The 13808-nt window shown below is 54.5% G+C and overlaps 1 protein-coding gene across 8 annotated transcripts in view; it reads left to right on the top strand.

Annotated features, from left to right (window-relative positions):
- LCOR (ligand dependent nuclear receptor corepressor) overlaps positions 1-12433 on the top strand; it is a 101218-nt gene extending 88785 nt beyond the window's left edge. For all 8 annotated transcript variants that reach the window (XM_072869256.1, XM_072869257.1, XM_072869255.1 and 5 more), the window contains one exon: positions 959-12433. In XM_072869256.1, the coding sequence (XP_072725357.1) occupies positions 959-5459 (4501 nt within the window). In that variant the 3' untranslated portion in view covers positions 5460-12433. The remainder of the gene's footprint in view (positions 1-958) is intronic.
- Positions 12434-13808: the final 1375 nt, after the last annotated feature.

Here is a 13808-nt window from a genome sequence, read left to right as displayed (position 1 = left end):
TCGCCTGCGCTGCCGTTGGGAGCAGATACGGTCTCCATAACAGCACCTGGCGTTGCACATCTAACAAACAAGTTCATGCAAACACTGGGTAATTACCCCTGAACCTCTCCACCGATAAGTCCTAATTAATTGCCTCTGCCAAGCAGGTAAATCATAATCGCCTTGGTTTGAGAGCTAGCTAGTGGCAATGACCCTGTGCTGTAGAAGCACACCTTTCTGAGCGACCGCTGCACGTTGACAGTCAGCCCATCAGCTGCAGACCCACTTTATTAAATGGCAGTAAATCAAGGGTCAGTGCAAATGGCAAGGCACCACACCATGCAAGGGTGCGTTGCTGCCTGCACATCCTGCAGGCTGGGAGGTCGCCAAAATTTCTGCAGCAATTACAGAGGAGGCTCAGATCTGCTCAGTTTGCCCTAGACCCATCTTCTGCCACCAAGACATAAGCAGAATTTGAAGACTTACAGTAGTTCAAGACTTCTGGCATCTGGCTGCCTAGCTGGGACGCTGCTCCGCTCCCACCCAGCCTGGCTGTGCAGATCGAGCGTGCAGAGGTGTGCAGTCGCCCTGGTGGGTCCCAGAAGTGCTGGACCTTCTACACCGGGCACCGTTCGGATACTAAATCTGATTCTCACTGGGAAATTTAGGTTTGCTTTGAACATGTCACATGGTGCCTACACACCAGGATGTCCTAGGCAGAAGTGTAATTATGGGTGCTGTGGCAGTGGGAGACAAACAAAAGTGCAGTCTGTGTCCTGCCAGCAGTATGCATACTAAGTGTGCATGCTGGGGACTGAAGGGATACCTGCCAGCCCCATGACAACAGGAGGCTTGATCTCACCTGGAGGTCAGGCAAGAGATATGCCTGAGTGGGAGGAGAAGGGTTATTCCAGTTTTGCAGCATAAACTTTTATTCCCTGGGACATGTTACTGATTGCTTCTCTCTTTGTCTCTCTAGTGAGGATGCAGCAGAGACAATAGCAATAGACTCTAACAATCAGCCGAAGTCTCCACTGGAAAAGTTTATGGTCAGACTGTGTACACATCACCAGAAGCAATTCATTCGTGTGCTAAACGACATATACACTGAAGTACAACCAGACTCTGAAGGCCAGCAGTTGTCTGAATCCGAGAGCATGGAGGCCTCTACTTGTGGCTCTGGTTGTAGCCAGCGAAGCACTGAAAATCAGGATAAGGGTGCTACTTGTACTGAATCAAAGCCCCCTTCTTCCTTGGACCCAGGACAGTCGGGGACTGATGGCCCCCTGCATGTTACAGGACAAGCCCCGAAGCAGCCAGTGGAGCTCAAGTCTCTGGACAGAGCAGAGAGCTCCAGCCCTGCTTTGAGAAGGGACTTCTCTGAGCTCCCCAACACCAGGCTTCGTTCTGCTAGTCCAAAGGATAGCTCCACCCAAGGATACCTCAGCACGTTGAACTCTTCCTCTTTGAATTTCCATCATGCTGCAAAGAGCCTGGAAGGGCAGCAAGCTGCTGGACACGAGCAAGAAGCCGGTGTCAGAAAGTGTGAGGACAATAAAGAGCAGCTAGCAGGTAAGACTCTCGTGGAAGGTTATATCTCGGTCAAAATGGCAAATGTGAACGGCAGCGAGGACAGCTTAGACAGCTGTCTGGGGTCCCAAAAGAACTCTTTCAGAGCTCTGCCGGAAGAGTCCTGGGATCCCGGCTTTGCGGCGACACCCCCTCGCAGGGCCGACAAAGAGAACACTTTGCAATGCAGCTCGAAAGCATCTTTGCACCAGGACTTAGACGCAAAAGAACAAGATGTGAGACCAAAGCAAGAAAACCACCTGCACGCCATGGCCAAGGGCAAGGCAGGCTGCCACCTGCACCTGGCCGACAAGGGCCTGCTCGACAAGTCCAAAGAGGGCTGGCTGCCTGCCGGCGCCGCACCAGCCGCCCACCGGACCCCCGGCGGGCACCCCCGCGCCAAGGCAACCTCCCTCAGATCCACTCGGAAGAGCAAGAAGGCGTCGGGGCTGAGGATCAATGACTACGACAACCAGTGCGATGTGGTCTACATCAGCCAGCCCATCACCGAGTGCCATTTTGAGAGCCAGCGGTCGGTGTCGTCCCGCAAGACGGCGAGGAAGAGCACGCGGGGGTACTATTTCAACGGGGAGTGCTGCGAGCTCCCGACTGTCCGCACGCTGGTTAAGAGCTCCCGGGCGGAGGAGAGGGGGAGCAGCCCGGCGCTGCGAACAGAGACCCTCGTAAGCGCTAAGCCACCCCTGGTGCTCTCGGTGGGGGGGTCTGCAGGGGCAGGACGGGAAGGAGAGAAGAGGGTTTCCCTGAGGCTCCTGGCTAAAGGGGCACCAACCAGCCGAGAAACGAAAGAGAGAGCTGAACCGAGCTCTGTGCAGCCCCGGGATACCCGGGCACTGCGGTCGAGGGAAGCTGCCATGGCCGTGCCCTTCTTCTCCCTCTCTGCTCCACCCAGCCCCCAGAAAGAGGAAGGCTCGGCCGGCTCGCCGCCCCCCGGCTCCCCTCCCGCCGAAGGAGGGGGGACAAGAGCGGGAGGCACTGTCCCCTGGGAGGCTGTCAGCAGCCTGGGCTCCCTCGCGGATGGCAGTGGCGGCGGGCAGGCTGCCGATTTTGCTGCTCTTCCCATCTCAGAAGCACCCGGCGAGGAGAAAGGTTGCCCAGGCTCTGATGTACAAACTGATCCGGACCTCCCCCCCAGCCCGGAGCCAAAGTCCCTCTTGCAGCCCTCCGCCGCTGCGGACACAGCACTCCCGGCCCATGATGGTGCCAGGGATCCTGCCCAGCTTCCAGGTGCGGGAGACACGGAGCCCTGCGGGCTGCGTCCGGCAGAGCCCTCCCCACACTCTCCAGGCCAGCAGGCTCCTGATGAGCCCCCTGCCATTGTGGATGGGGGGAGCCCCCCAGAGCCCCCTGCCACCTTGCAGTGTGTGGATGTGAACAAAAGCATCGATGCTGAACCAGAACCCAAATTATCAGGCATGGCGGGTGACGGCTCCCTTGAGCAAGAGGAGGCTGTGCCGGCCAGCACAGCCCTCCCCGAAATCTCGGAAGGGGAGGCAGTGCTGAATAACAGCCCAGCAGGTGAAAAAGAGCCCATTGAAGGGGAAATGCCGCCTGAACCCGACGGCTCGGACACTGCGAAGAAAGACTGTGTCTCTTCCAAAGACAGTCTAGACAAGAAGCGAAAGAAAGGCAGGAGGGTGCTTGTGGCATCAGACCGGCGTCTCCGAAGCCAGCAATCCCAGTCACCCGCCGAGGGCAGTGCTGAGGACTCTGGTTCTTCCAGTTCTGTGCAGCTTCCTTGCCTTCAGATCAAACTCTCCAAGAGCTCTGGCGCTAAGCGATTCAAGAGGGAAGTGCACCTGGATGGGGCAGCATCCATGCACTTGCCAAACGACTGCTTCCCCAATGCGCTGCTCAAAACCAGCGAGGAGCCAGGCACCGGCCAGGCTCCAGAGAGCATTGCTGAGCAGCGACTAGGCGAGGAGAATGGTGTCACTACCAGACAAACCTATAAAAGCTTAGCAAAAGAGACTGCGGCAGAGGGAGAAAATTCCTCTAAAGACGACCCCCCTGCTAACGGCAGTCAAAGTCAACCAGATGAGATGCTGGAAATCAGCGTCCAGGCTGATTCTGAGAAGCAAAGCATTCTCCTCCCTCCAGAGAGCAGCATGCCTGCAAATGATGCCGAGCAAGTGGATGTGAAACCAGATGATGCCAGCGCAAAGGACGAGGAGAGCTCCAATGGTGCCACGGACACGGGCAAGCTGGAGAGCTACGAGCTGGTGGCCAATTCACCTCCATGTCCCAGCAGCAGAGGTGGAAGCAAGCATCTTCCAGCAAAGACTGCGAAGCATAAAAAGGTCGCCCTGCAGTTTTATAACTTAAGACACGCACCCACATCCGTGGACACTGCAAAAAAGAGCACACCAGGGAAGGAGTCTACGCAAGCGACCCCCAAACCGAGGGACGAATGCAGTTCAGGGAATGACGACTCCCTGGCGTTGGAGGACATAGACATGGCTGACAGCAAACCAAAGTTCATGGAGTGGTGTGCTGAAGAGGAGAACCAGGAACTCATTGCCGAGTTCAACGCCCAGTACATGAAAGTTCAGAAGGGCTGGATTCAGCTGGAGAAGGAGGTGCAGCCAACCCCCAAGGTAAAGAACAAAGCCGACAAACTGAAAGAGATTTGGAAAAGCAAGAAAAGGACACGGAAAAGTAGAGGCTCGCTGGAAGTGCAGAAGCTTTCTCCTGTCCAGATGCTGTTTATGAAGGCCTTTAAGCTGTCCGACATCTGCCAGTGGTTTCTGGAGACGACTGAAACCAGGTCTCTAGTGATCGTGAAGAAACTCAACACCCGTCTCCCAGGGGAGATCCCCCCCATCAAAGTCCCCATGCAGAAATATTCCTCTTCCAGTCTCTATCCCAGCTCACTGCAAGCTGAACGTTTGAAAAAACACCTCAAGAAGTTCGCCGCCACTACCCCGGCTCGGAATAACCTGAAGAACCAAAAGCTTTGGGCCAAAATTCGGGAGAACGCCGATAAAGTGGAGGCTGAAGAAGCCACTGCTCCCAGCCAGCCGTCTCCCACCGATGCCAGCGCCGAGGACCTGAGCGAAGACAAAACCGTCCAGCCTGCCCCCAGCTTGCCCACGCAGGCCAGCACCAGGATCCTGCGCAAGTACTCTAACCTGCGGGGCAAGCTGCGAGCCCAGCACCGCATGGTGAAGGCAGAGAAGAAGAGCGATGGCCCGGGGGACCACCCGTCCCTGGAGAGCAAGCAGAGCCGGAAAAGCGTGTGCATCAACCCACTGATGTCTCCAAAGTTGGCCTTGCAGATCAAAGCAGACGCCTTTCCTGCTAAATCTCCATCAGTGGATGGGGCGGGGAAGGGGCGGAAGGGGAAGAGCAGGTCCCAGGAGGACCCCTTGCCCAAAGCTGATCTCCAGCTCAGCAGGAAGAAGAGGACGCTGAAGGAGAGCGGGAGCACCCAGGAGCGGTCTGGCTCCTCCACCAAGGACAAGCTGCCTGCCAAGAAGGCCAGTAAAATAAAGCATTCGGAGGTCAGCACGAAAGCTCCTGCCACCCGAAAGCAGGCTGCCATGGAGAGGAGCAATAAGCTGGCCAGAAAAATGTCTTTGAAAGAGAAGAGAGCCCCGAAAAGGCAGCTGGAGAAGGTGCGGCTCTCCTTGCGGAAGGGCAAGGAGAACACGAGCAGACGGGCCGTGCTGCCCCCCGGCCATGAGGAGCTGGCCAAGTCCCCAAAGCAGAAGCCCCTGGGGGAGTCCTCCACGCGGTCGCAGAAGCTGGCCAACAAGAAGCCCAATGGTGGGAAGACCCTGACGAGGTCCATGAAGAAGATGCAGGAGAGCAGCGGGTCACAGGGCAAGAGGAAGCTGAGGGCAAAAGTGGACTGTTCGCACAGCAAGCGCTCGCGACTGGATCCGAAATAGCGAAGAACCGGTAGCCATGTACAAAACTGATGTATAGTAGTAACCCTTTACCATGCATTAACTAAAGCTGCTTTTATAAGCTGTAGCAAGCCTTTAAAAATCCGCAGTTAAAGGATAACGCCCGTGATTTTAGGCATTGGCAGATGTGTCTCGGACAGAGAAGAGGTCGGCCTGTCTGGCTCTGCTGTTCAGAAGGAAGTTTCTGCAGTTTGAACGTTCCTTGGGTTTTTTTTTAAACTTGGAACCAGGCAGTTTTAGTTAAAAGTACAGTGCCTTATTTATCACTTTAAAAATAAAAATAAGAAGCTCGTCTGTGTGATTTGGAGGCTTGCGTTTTATACTTGAGGCACAAGCACTTGTACTGTAGCAGAAAGAAAACCACCTTCGTGCACATGAAGTAGCTTTCGGCAGCCTTTGGGTGCACACAAACATTTCCCTTTCCTTCAGAGTCCTCCTTCTGTCTGTCTTCTTAGCGACATTTAAAGCAAAACCAAAACCATTTCCCATCACTGAGGGAGAGAAAGGCGAATCTGTCCTTTGTCGGTTCGTTAGTAGCAGCTGCTGGTGTCCCATACTGTTACCTGCATAAAAGTATTAATTCGCTACTGGTGTGTGTACTGCTGATGGCAGCCTCGCCCCCCATTGCACAGCCTGTGGGGTGGGGAGGTCCCGCTCCAGCGGAGGCAGCAGAGGAGATGCTGCGGAGGCTCTGGGTACCAGGCTGCCGCATCCACTGCTGCCGGGCGGGTGTGCTGGGCTGTATCTGTCTTTATTTCTTGCTGCCTTCAGGGGTGAATCGGTCCTACTGTGCCCTGCTTTTGGACAGACCTTCTCCCATTTTGCTGCGCTCATGGTGATTTCTGTAGTCTCTGACGGCAAAGCAGTTTCCGCAGTGCTTCGCTGAAGGTTGAATCTCTCCCTTTTTATGGGCTCGAGCTCTTTCGGATGTTGGTGCTCTGCAGCAGGGGAGACCTGGCCCTCGCCCTGTGCTCTTGTGCACGTCTTGCCTAGCGCCCTCCTAAGCCAGGATTTGCAGTTGGAATAGGGTTGAGAGAAGGGACTGACTTGAGTTTATTTTTTACTGTAATTTGCATTTCATCCTTTTACTAGCAAGGTGCGGTTGGTTTGTCCTTGCCTGTGTCTGGTGCTGTGGAGTCTGAAAGTGGCCAAGCCTCTGCCCTGTCCTGCCACGACACCTTTGCAGGGCTCCTCTGCAAGCGTCTGCAGCACTTTTAAAAGCCAGCTGGGGGTCTGCAGTGGCAGAACAGGGTCACGGTGCCTAGCACCTCTGAGAAAAACCTGTTAGAAGTGCACAGAGCGCATGGCTGTGCTGGCTTGGCCGGGCAGGAATGCTCAGCGGCTGAGAAGGGACTGCTGCGGTCTGCGCTCAGGGAAAGGACCCTGCTCAGCCATTGCATCGCCACGGCTTCACTTTCACGTTGCTGCACAAAGTTTGTTTGCAGGAATCCAGATGCAAGTCTCCTCCCATGCAGAAAGCAGCAATGCCCAAGAGGGCACCATATGGGCTCTGGGGTTGCCTGACCTTTAACAGCCACTTGCTGGTCCTTGCTCAGCTCCTTGTCCCTGCTCAGAGCAAGGCTCCAGGGCAGGCCACGCGTTCGAGAGACTCCTGCCCAGGGGCCAGAGGCTAGAGCGGGCTCGGCCGCAACGGGAATGGGAATTGCTTTTCACAAGGTGGCACTGAACCCCGGATCCCAAAGCCCAGGGACTGGAGGTGGAAAGCAGATAATCATCTTTAAATCTTTCGTTGTACCCGTTTAGTATAGAGGATGAAACCAGGCGTTTGAGATTCGCACGCCCTTCGCAGGGCACCTCTGGCTCTCTTGCAGGTATTCCCTTCCCCCAGCGCCAATGCACACGAGGCTGCGGCACACTTTTCTCTTACTATGAAATGGCTGATTTAAAAAAAAAAAAAAAAATCCTTTACCTTTCCTTTGAATCATGCTAGAATAAGTTAACTCTCTGAACAGCTAGGAAGTGATTAAATCTAGCCTGTCAGTCCCTGTACAGATTAATATGAAGTTATCTATTACTTTAATTTTTACTGCATGCATTAAATATGTCAAACATTCCATCAGAAAAGATTTAAAAGCGTTTCAGGAGAGGTGTGAGGCAGGAGGGCACTGATGGCAGTTAAATGACTGATCTGTACCTTTCTCACAGGTTGTCTTTCCCTCTTGCTTCTCCATCCGTACGTACGGCCCTCCTCTTCCCTCCGCCTGGGGCAGCCTCTCCGCAGGCACACGGGCTCGGGATTTCCCCTCCTTCCCCTGGGCCGGGCGTGCGTGCAAGCACCCCTCTTACCTCCGCTCCTCGCGCCGCTCCCCTGCAGCAAACCCCCCTTTCCCCATCCTTCACCATGGCTCCTGAAGCGCCCGCGCCGGGCTGCGCGTGCAGAGCCGTGCTGGGCACCACGCGCCGAGCGCTCCTCGGGGCTTTCCCTCTCTCTTGCTCTCTTTCATCTTTTAGCTGCTGGTAAACGGAGGCTGTCGGGTTCTCCATCTTCTGTGCTTCTGGGAGTGGGAACCTCATTAGGACAAAAACCTCGACAAAGCAAGCGGAGAGAGTCTTTCTAGATGGGGTGCTGCTGCTACAGCCTCCCGGCTGCCTTCCTGCGCCCTGGGGCTTCACCAGCACCAGCTGGCTTGAGCTCGGCAAGGCTGGGAGATGGCAGGCGTCACACTGGTGCGGGAGCGGAGCAGCATCTGAGCGTCTGTCCCAGTTCGGCGTGCGCTGCTTGGCTTAGGCGGCAGTGGGATCAGCGCACCGAGCTTCCCGGCAGTGTCCTTGCCAGGCGTCAGCTCTGGAGAGGAATGGCCAGGACCTGTTGGGTGGAGAAATCAGATGCTGAAAGGAAAACCGTATTCCTCCCACCCCTTTGAACTTCCAGTCTCGGTCTGTAGTCTTCTGTTGTATTGCCGTGTTTCGGCCTGGTTGGATGGAGATTTCCCGTGCCAAAGGCAGGGAGTCGCAGGGCTCCAGGAGGGAGCGAGGTGGGCTTGGCCATGCTGGGCAGTGTGCAGGCAATGTGGCCCGAGGCCCAAAGCACCTGCAGCTTGTCCCAGGCTCCGATTGCCTTCAACCAGCAGCTCTGTCCATCCCTGGGGCATGCCAGGGGCGTTCAGCAAGTCCTGGCTTTCCCACGTTAGATCCAGCACGTCCCGTGCAAAGAGTAATACTCATGAAATCTGTGCAAAGATCCTACTGACTTTTAATGGGAGCTGGGCTGTGCCTCATAGGTGTAAATCTGAATTTCTGCTCCCTTTTATGAGGAAAGGTAGAGGGTGTGTTTTGTGTCAGGATGGGGCTGAAAAGAGGGTTCTGGGCTGGGCTGTGGATTGTTATTCTTGTCTTCAGAAAATGAATTAAGAGAAAGCAAATAATTCTGAGGTTTTTTTCAAAGAAAACCATTTTTAAATACAATTGCCCCAGCCCAGGCCAGGCATGTTCTACATGTCCCTCGTGGGCGCCTGGCTCAGGTGGGCAGACGGCAGAGCAGCACCTCAGGCATCTGCAGGGACAGGGAGCATCAGGTTTGCAGGATGTGCCAAGCCGGGCTGTCCTGGGGGGTGAGATGGTCTGGGGTCTTCTCAGCAGGGACCCCCCTGGCTCCCTGCTCCACTGTCCTTGGGCCCGGTCCCTGGCGCCGCAGCCTCTGCAGGGCTCTCCCCGGCTGGGCATATAAACCCTGCTCAGAGCTGCTCTGCTCTCTGCCTCCTCCTTTCCTCCCAACAACTCCCCCTTATTTAAAAATTACAATTTTGAGGAAAACTGGAGTGATTCTTCTCTACATCGTGCTGTTTGTGAGGAGCTGGCAGGAGCATTTTCTCCCGCAGCTGCTGCGCTGGGTGGTGGGTCTAACTTGCAAGGGTAGTTTTTATGGAGAGCAGGCTTGTTTGCCAAGGGATAGGTAGGGTGAAGCCATTGCCTGTGGCTGAATTACTGCAGCAAGCACTTGGGGCATGACCTCTCCAGCCCACCTCGAGGTGGGAATATTGGTGCTTTAGTACAAATTCTCCAAATTACAGATTTGTGCAATCCTTTGGGTTACCCCAGAGGAGGGTGCCCCAGGGGTGAGGTAGGCCAGGGGTGGTCGTCATCCCTACAAAAGCATTAAGGCTTTCTGCTCTGAGGAAACCCCCAGCTCCTTGCAGGGCTCCTTTCCTTGCTGTCACTGCTCCGGGAGATGCCGTCTTTGGCCCCTCTGCCTCTTCTGTGTATGTTCTCCGCTTGACACCAGTAGTAGCTTCTAGGTCTTGCTGACTACAAGGCCTGCTTTTAATGTGCTTCACACTTGCTTTTGTGAGTGCTTTATTTTGGGGCAGGAAGGAGGAATGCTGTAATTTCCTAGAAAATTAAATTTCAATTTAATTCGCTAGCAAATTAAAGGCTCTGCATGTGAGGTGACTGCCTGGCAGGGTGGCATTGCCTGGGTAGCTCCATATTCTTTATCAATGCTCAGATGTTTGAATTTTTTTTCTCCTTTTCTTTTTGCCCCGATCAGTCATCATGTTGCATTGCTCTCTTCCCAATTGACTTCCTGGTTTTCTCTCTCCATGCAGTCACGTTTCAGCTATAACAGTGCACAGGAGATAAAAAAATAAGTAGAGGTAATACCATATGTATAGCCTGTTGCTCTTTGTTAATGACTTGGGACATGCACTACTCGTTTCTCTTCGTTCTGCAGCGAGGCAGCGGTGGTGCGCCGCTGAGGCACGGCCTGCTTTAGAGCAGCCTGTTTCCAATAAATGCAGCTTCTATGCAACGCAAGGGATGCACAGGGAGCCGCAGATGATCTTAATGAATGGAAAGAAATAAGCAACACGATTTATCACCTTATTCCACACGGCATCGAGTGCATTTCTGTTTGCTAGGGTGCAGAGCTGCCCACTGGCACTACCACAGTGCCATCCTCAGCTCCGCAGCCTCATTGCGCTCCTCCTCCTCTGGGCACCCCGCAGCTCCCTGCTCTGCGTCCTCAGCCCCAAGTTCAGCACAAGTGCTGTGTCCCACAAAACAGACTTCTCCTCTTCCTGTTACTTTGGATTTCCTTGCTGGCCACTTTCTCATCCTAGTCTTGAAACTAGTCTCCATCCCAGCTCCCTGGTCTATGTAGCAGGAGCTGCATCTCCTTAGCTCAGCACCTCCATAGATGTCCTTGCTGTCCCTCTGCTGCCAGCCCCCCTCTCTCATTTGCGTGATTACTTTTTCCTCTCCTCTTGTCATCGGCATCTCCAGGTCTTCACACTTTGCATAGTCAGGAACTCACCATCTTACCTAAACTCTGGGAGGGGCTGGGTTTGCCAAGCTCAGAGTCAAAATTTATCTGTTGAGGGGTTGAGGGCTGCATCAAGAGCAGTTTGAGCCCAGGATGGCTCCTTCTATCTGTAGCTGTTGGGGTACTGTCTAGCAATGCTAGCCCTGGAGTGGATTTCTCTGCTGATGGGGTGTGTGCAGTATATCCAAGGTGTGCACGTGTTTATATTCATCACTAATGAGGTCCTTTTTTGCTCGTGTTTGCTGTGTGCAGTGGTGTTTCTGTGTTCGACTGCCAACACGTCAGTGAGATGCATTTGCAGCAAACCTTCTCCAAAGAGCTGTTTAGCCGGCGCTGACGCTTTCAGCAAACTTTCCACCGTGTTGCTGGTCATCCTCCGTGAGCTGGGAGAGTGGGATGAGCTCGTCCCTGCTGCTTTCCACATCCCCGTCCCCCCATGCCGGGGGGAGCTGCGTGGTGCTGGACTGAGCAGGCTGGCAGGCTGCCCGAGCCGCTTTTTGCCGGCGTGAGGATGAGCAAAGCTGCAGCCCCGGTCATGTCCCAGCCGCTCGCATGGCACCTCTGGAAATGCCGGTGTTTCCGAAAGCTCTGCCAGCCTCTAGTAACCTCCCGGGAAACAGAGACGCAATCTCAGAAGGACACAGATGTACTGCTGCCCTACTTTAACTGATGGACAGGTTCTCTCTCCAGCTCGTATTCTTTCAGCCCTACAACTGCATTCCCAGTCGAAGGTGACTGGGAAAGCCGTGGTTCCCAGCCTCCCGCAGGCGTGGGCAGTGCCTGGGCAGCAGGGAGGTGCGTGCTGCCGTCCGGCTCGGGCTCTCGCCTTTCCGCTGCCAGTGGTCATGCCGGGGAAAGAGGGCTGAGCCCCAGCCAAGGCATCCTCGGGTCCGCATCCTCGGGCTGTACGCCTGGACGGCCCAGGAGCGAGGCAGGGGTAGGCTGCCCTGCCAGGGAACGCCACTGCAGCTTTTCCTGTAGCGGTAGGTTTTTTGAGCAAACCACGAGGCTATGATGTCCCCGCATCGCGCGCGTCCCCTCCCCGTGTGTCATAGCATCCGTTCGGCCCATCCTTTAGCTTGGTGGTTGTGAAATGAATCCATCTGTTCTAAGATGTTCTCAGGAGTTCTTGTTTGTATTAAGCTCACCCCTAGGCTTAGCAGAAACCACGGTCCCCATCCTTCCTCCTCCCCTCCCCGCAGACGAGCCCTCTCTTTCACGAGCACTTCCACCCCCTCCTCAAAGGGTGGCGGGGGGCAGCTGGCGGTTTCGATTCAGGGCACGCTTGGGGACAGCCGGAGGAGCTGGGATGCAGCCGGCCGGCGTTCGCTGCGTGGGTCCGGAGGCTGGGCAGTCCCTTGGGCTGCATTGCTAGCCAATGTTTTCTAAGTCTGTTTGTAAGAGTACCTAATTTTAAAATGAAATGTGAATATATATTATGTGTAGGTGCCATGTAAGATAGTGTTGTGCTAGGCGACAGGATGCTAACCTACTTTTTAAGCTTTTATGGGGCAGGAAAAAGCATTTTTCTCTCACTTCATGCTCACAGATCTAATATTGTAAATAGTTTTTTTAAATATTTATTTCATGGGCTTTCCACAGGTTCTTGTTCTGACTGGTGTGTCGGCTGGTGGGGCTGTATCGCCCTGCGTGCCGCAACCAAAGGGCTGGCTATTGCGTGGGGGGACGGGACAGGACGGGACGGGACGGGATGGGGTGGGGTGGGGGGTGGTGGTGTTTGGTTTAGGTTTTTTTATGTCACATCGAAGTTGAAGCATTAACTCTTCCTCTTCATCTCATTTTGATGATGTCAGACCTGGTCGATGGCCACGGTCCCGGGGGGGGCGGTGAGCTCCTGTGGCTGGCCGGGATGGCTGTTCCCCGGGGTGGGGGGCACTGCAAGCAATAAGATTTGTAGTAATAATGTCTGCTTCGATGGCAGGGGCTGTCGGGGCTCAGGGCTGGGTGGGAATAACCCCGCTCCCGGCGCGGGTCGGTCCAGCACGGGATGGGAGGGGGGGTCTCTTGGCCTGGGGATGCCCAAGGAGGCATCCCCAGGGATGCGGGAGGTGGGGGGCTGCCGGCACCCCCAGGAACCCCCCCAAAATGGCCGGGGTAGGGTAGGTAGTTACCGATAGCAAACTCCTGCTAGCAAATTACTGCAGCGAGCAGCTGCCTTTGGGGCTCCTGCGCATCCTGCGGTTATGGGTGACCCATGGGAGCGCGCCGCTGTCGCCGTTACAATCCCAGTGCCGGCTCCAGAAGGTGGTTTGCTTATTTGCTTGCTGTTCTGCAATTTTTATTCTCCTTCTAGGGGGTTCGAGGTCATTTGGTTGTTTTTTCTGAAGTGGATTTGGATTTTTATTATTTTCTTTTTTTTTTTTTTAACCCTTTTTTGCCTGAAAGTGTTTGCTGGCTGCGTCCCCGCCAGCCCGGCTCTGTGTGGGGCAGCGACAGCAGGATCATTGCTGCTTTTATGGTGATGGGTCCCTGACTTTGGAGGGTGGAGCGGGGAGTGCTGCCAGGTCCTGTCCCTGCAGGACCCCCTCGCCAGCCCCATGCTTCCTTTGCCTTTGGAACAGGTGTGTTAAAAAAAAAAAAAAAAAAAAAAGAAAGAAAAGGAAAAAAAAGGCAAAAACAACCCAGTAATTTTTGTCTTAAGACGCTCAATGTTTAAATATTATCTCCACCTTGATGGCAAATGCTTTTCCTTCATCCATGTCTGCTTCCCTGGGAGAGTTCTGTTTCTGTTTGTTTCTATATGAATTTTAGACACTGAGCTGAAAAGTCCTCCTGTCCGGTACTGTATGTTTGAGCCTAAGCAATGTGAACTGTACAGACCAGCGGTGGGACACGGGAGCCGGTAACTGCGCCTGGGAGAGCCGTGGCTTGGGACGGCATTCCCGGTTGCTCTGGGGAGTGGGAAGTACCGCGTCGTGAGTTGGGAAAATGAACTGTCTGCTGTGAATTCTCGGTTGGAAATGTGGAGAGGGGTTTCCATTAGATAATGTTTACATACCTCACCTGACGAACCTTTGAAAGTGTATATA

Source organism: Ciconia boyciana, chromosome 8, assembly GCF_034638445.1.
Source record: "Ciconia boyciana chromosome 8, ASM3463844v1, whole genome shotgun sequence".
Classification (NCBI taxonomy): domain Eukaryota; kingdom Metazoa; phylum Chordata; class Aves; order Ciconiiformes; family Ciconiidae; genus Ciconia; species Ciconia boyciana.
The sequence above is the reverse complement of the archived record's forward strand: the minus strand, read 5'-3'. Positions and strand labels throughout refer to the sequence as shown.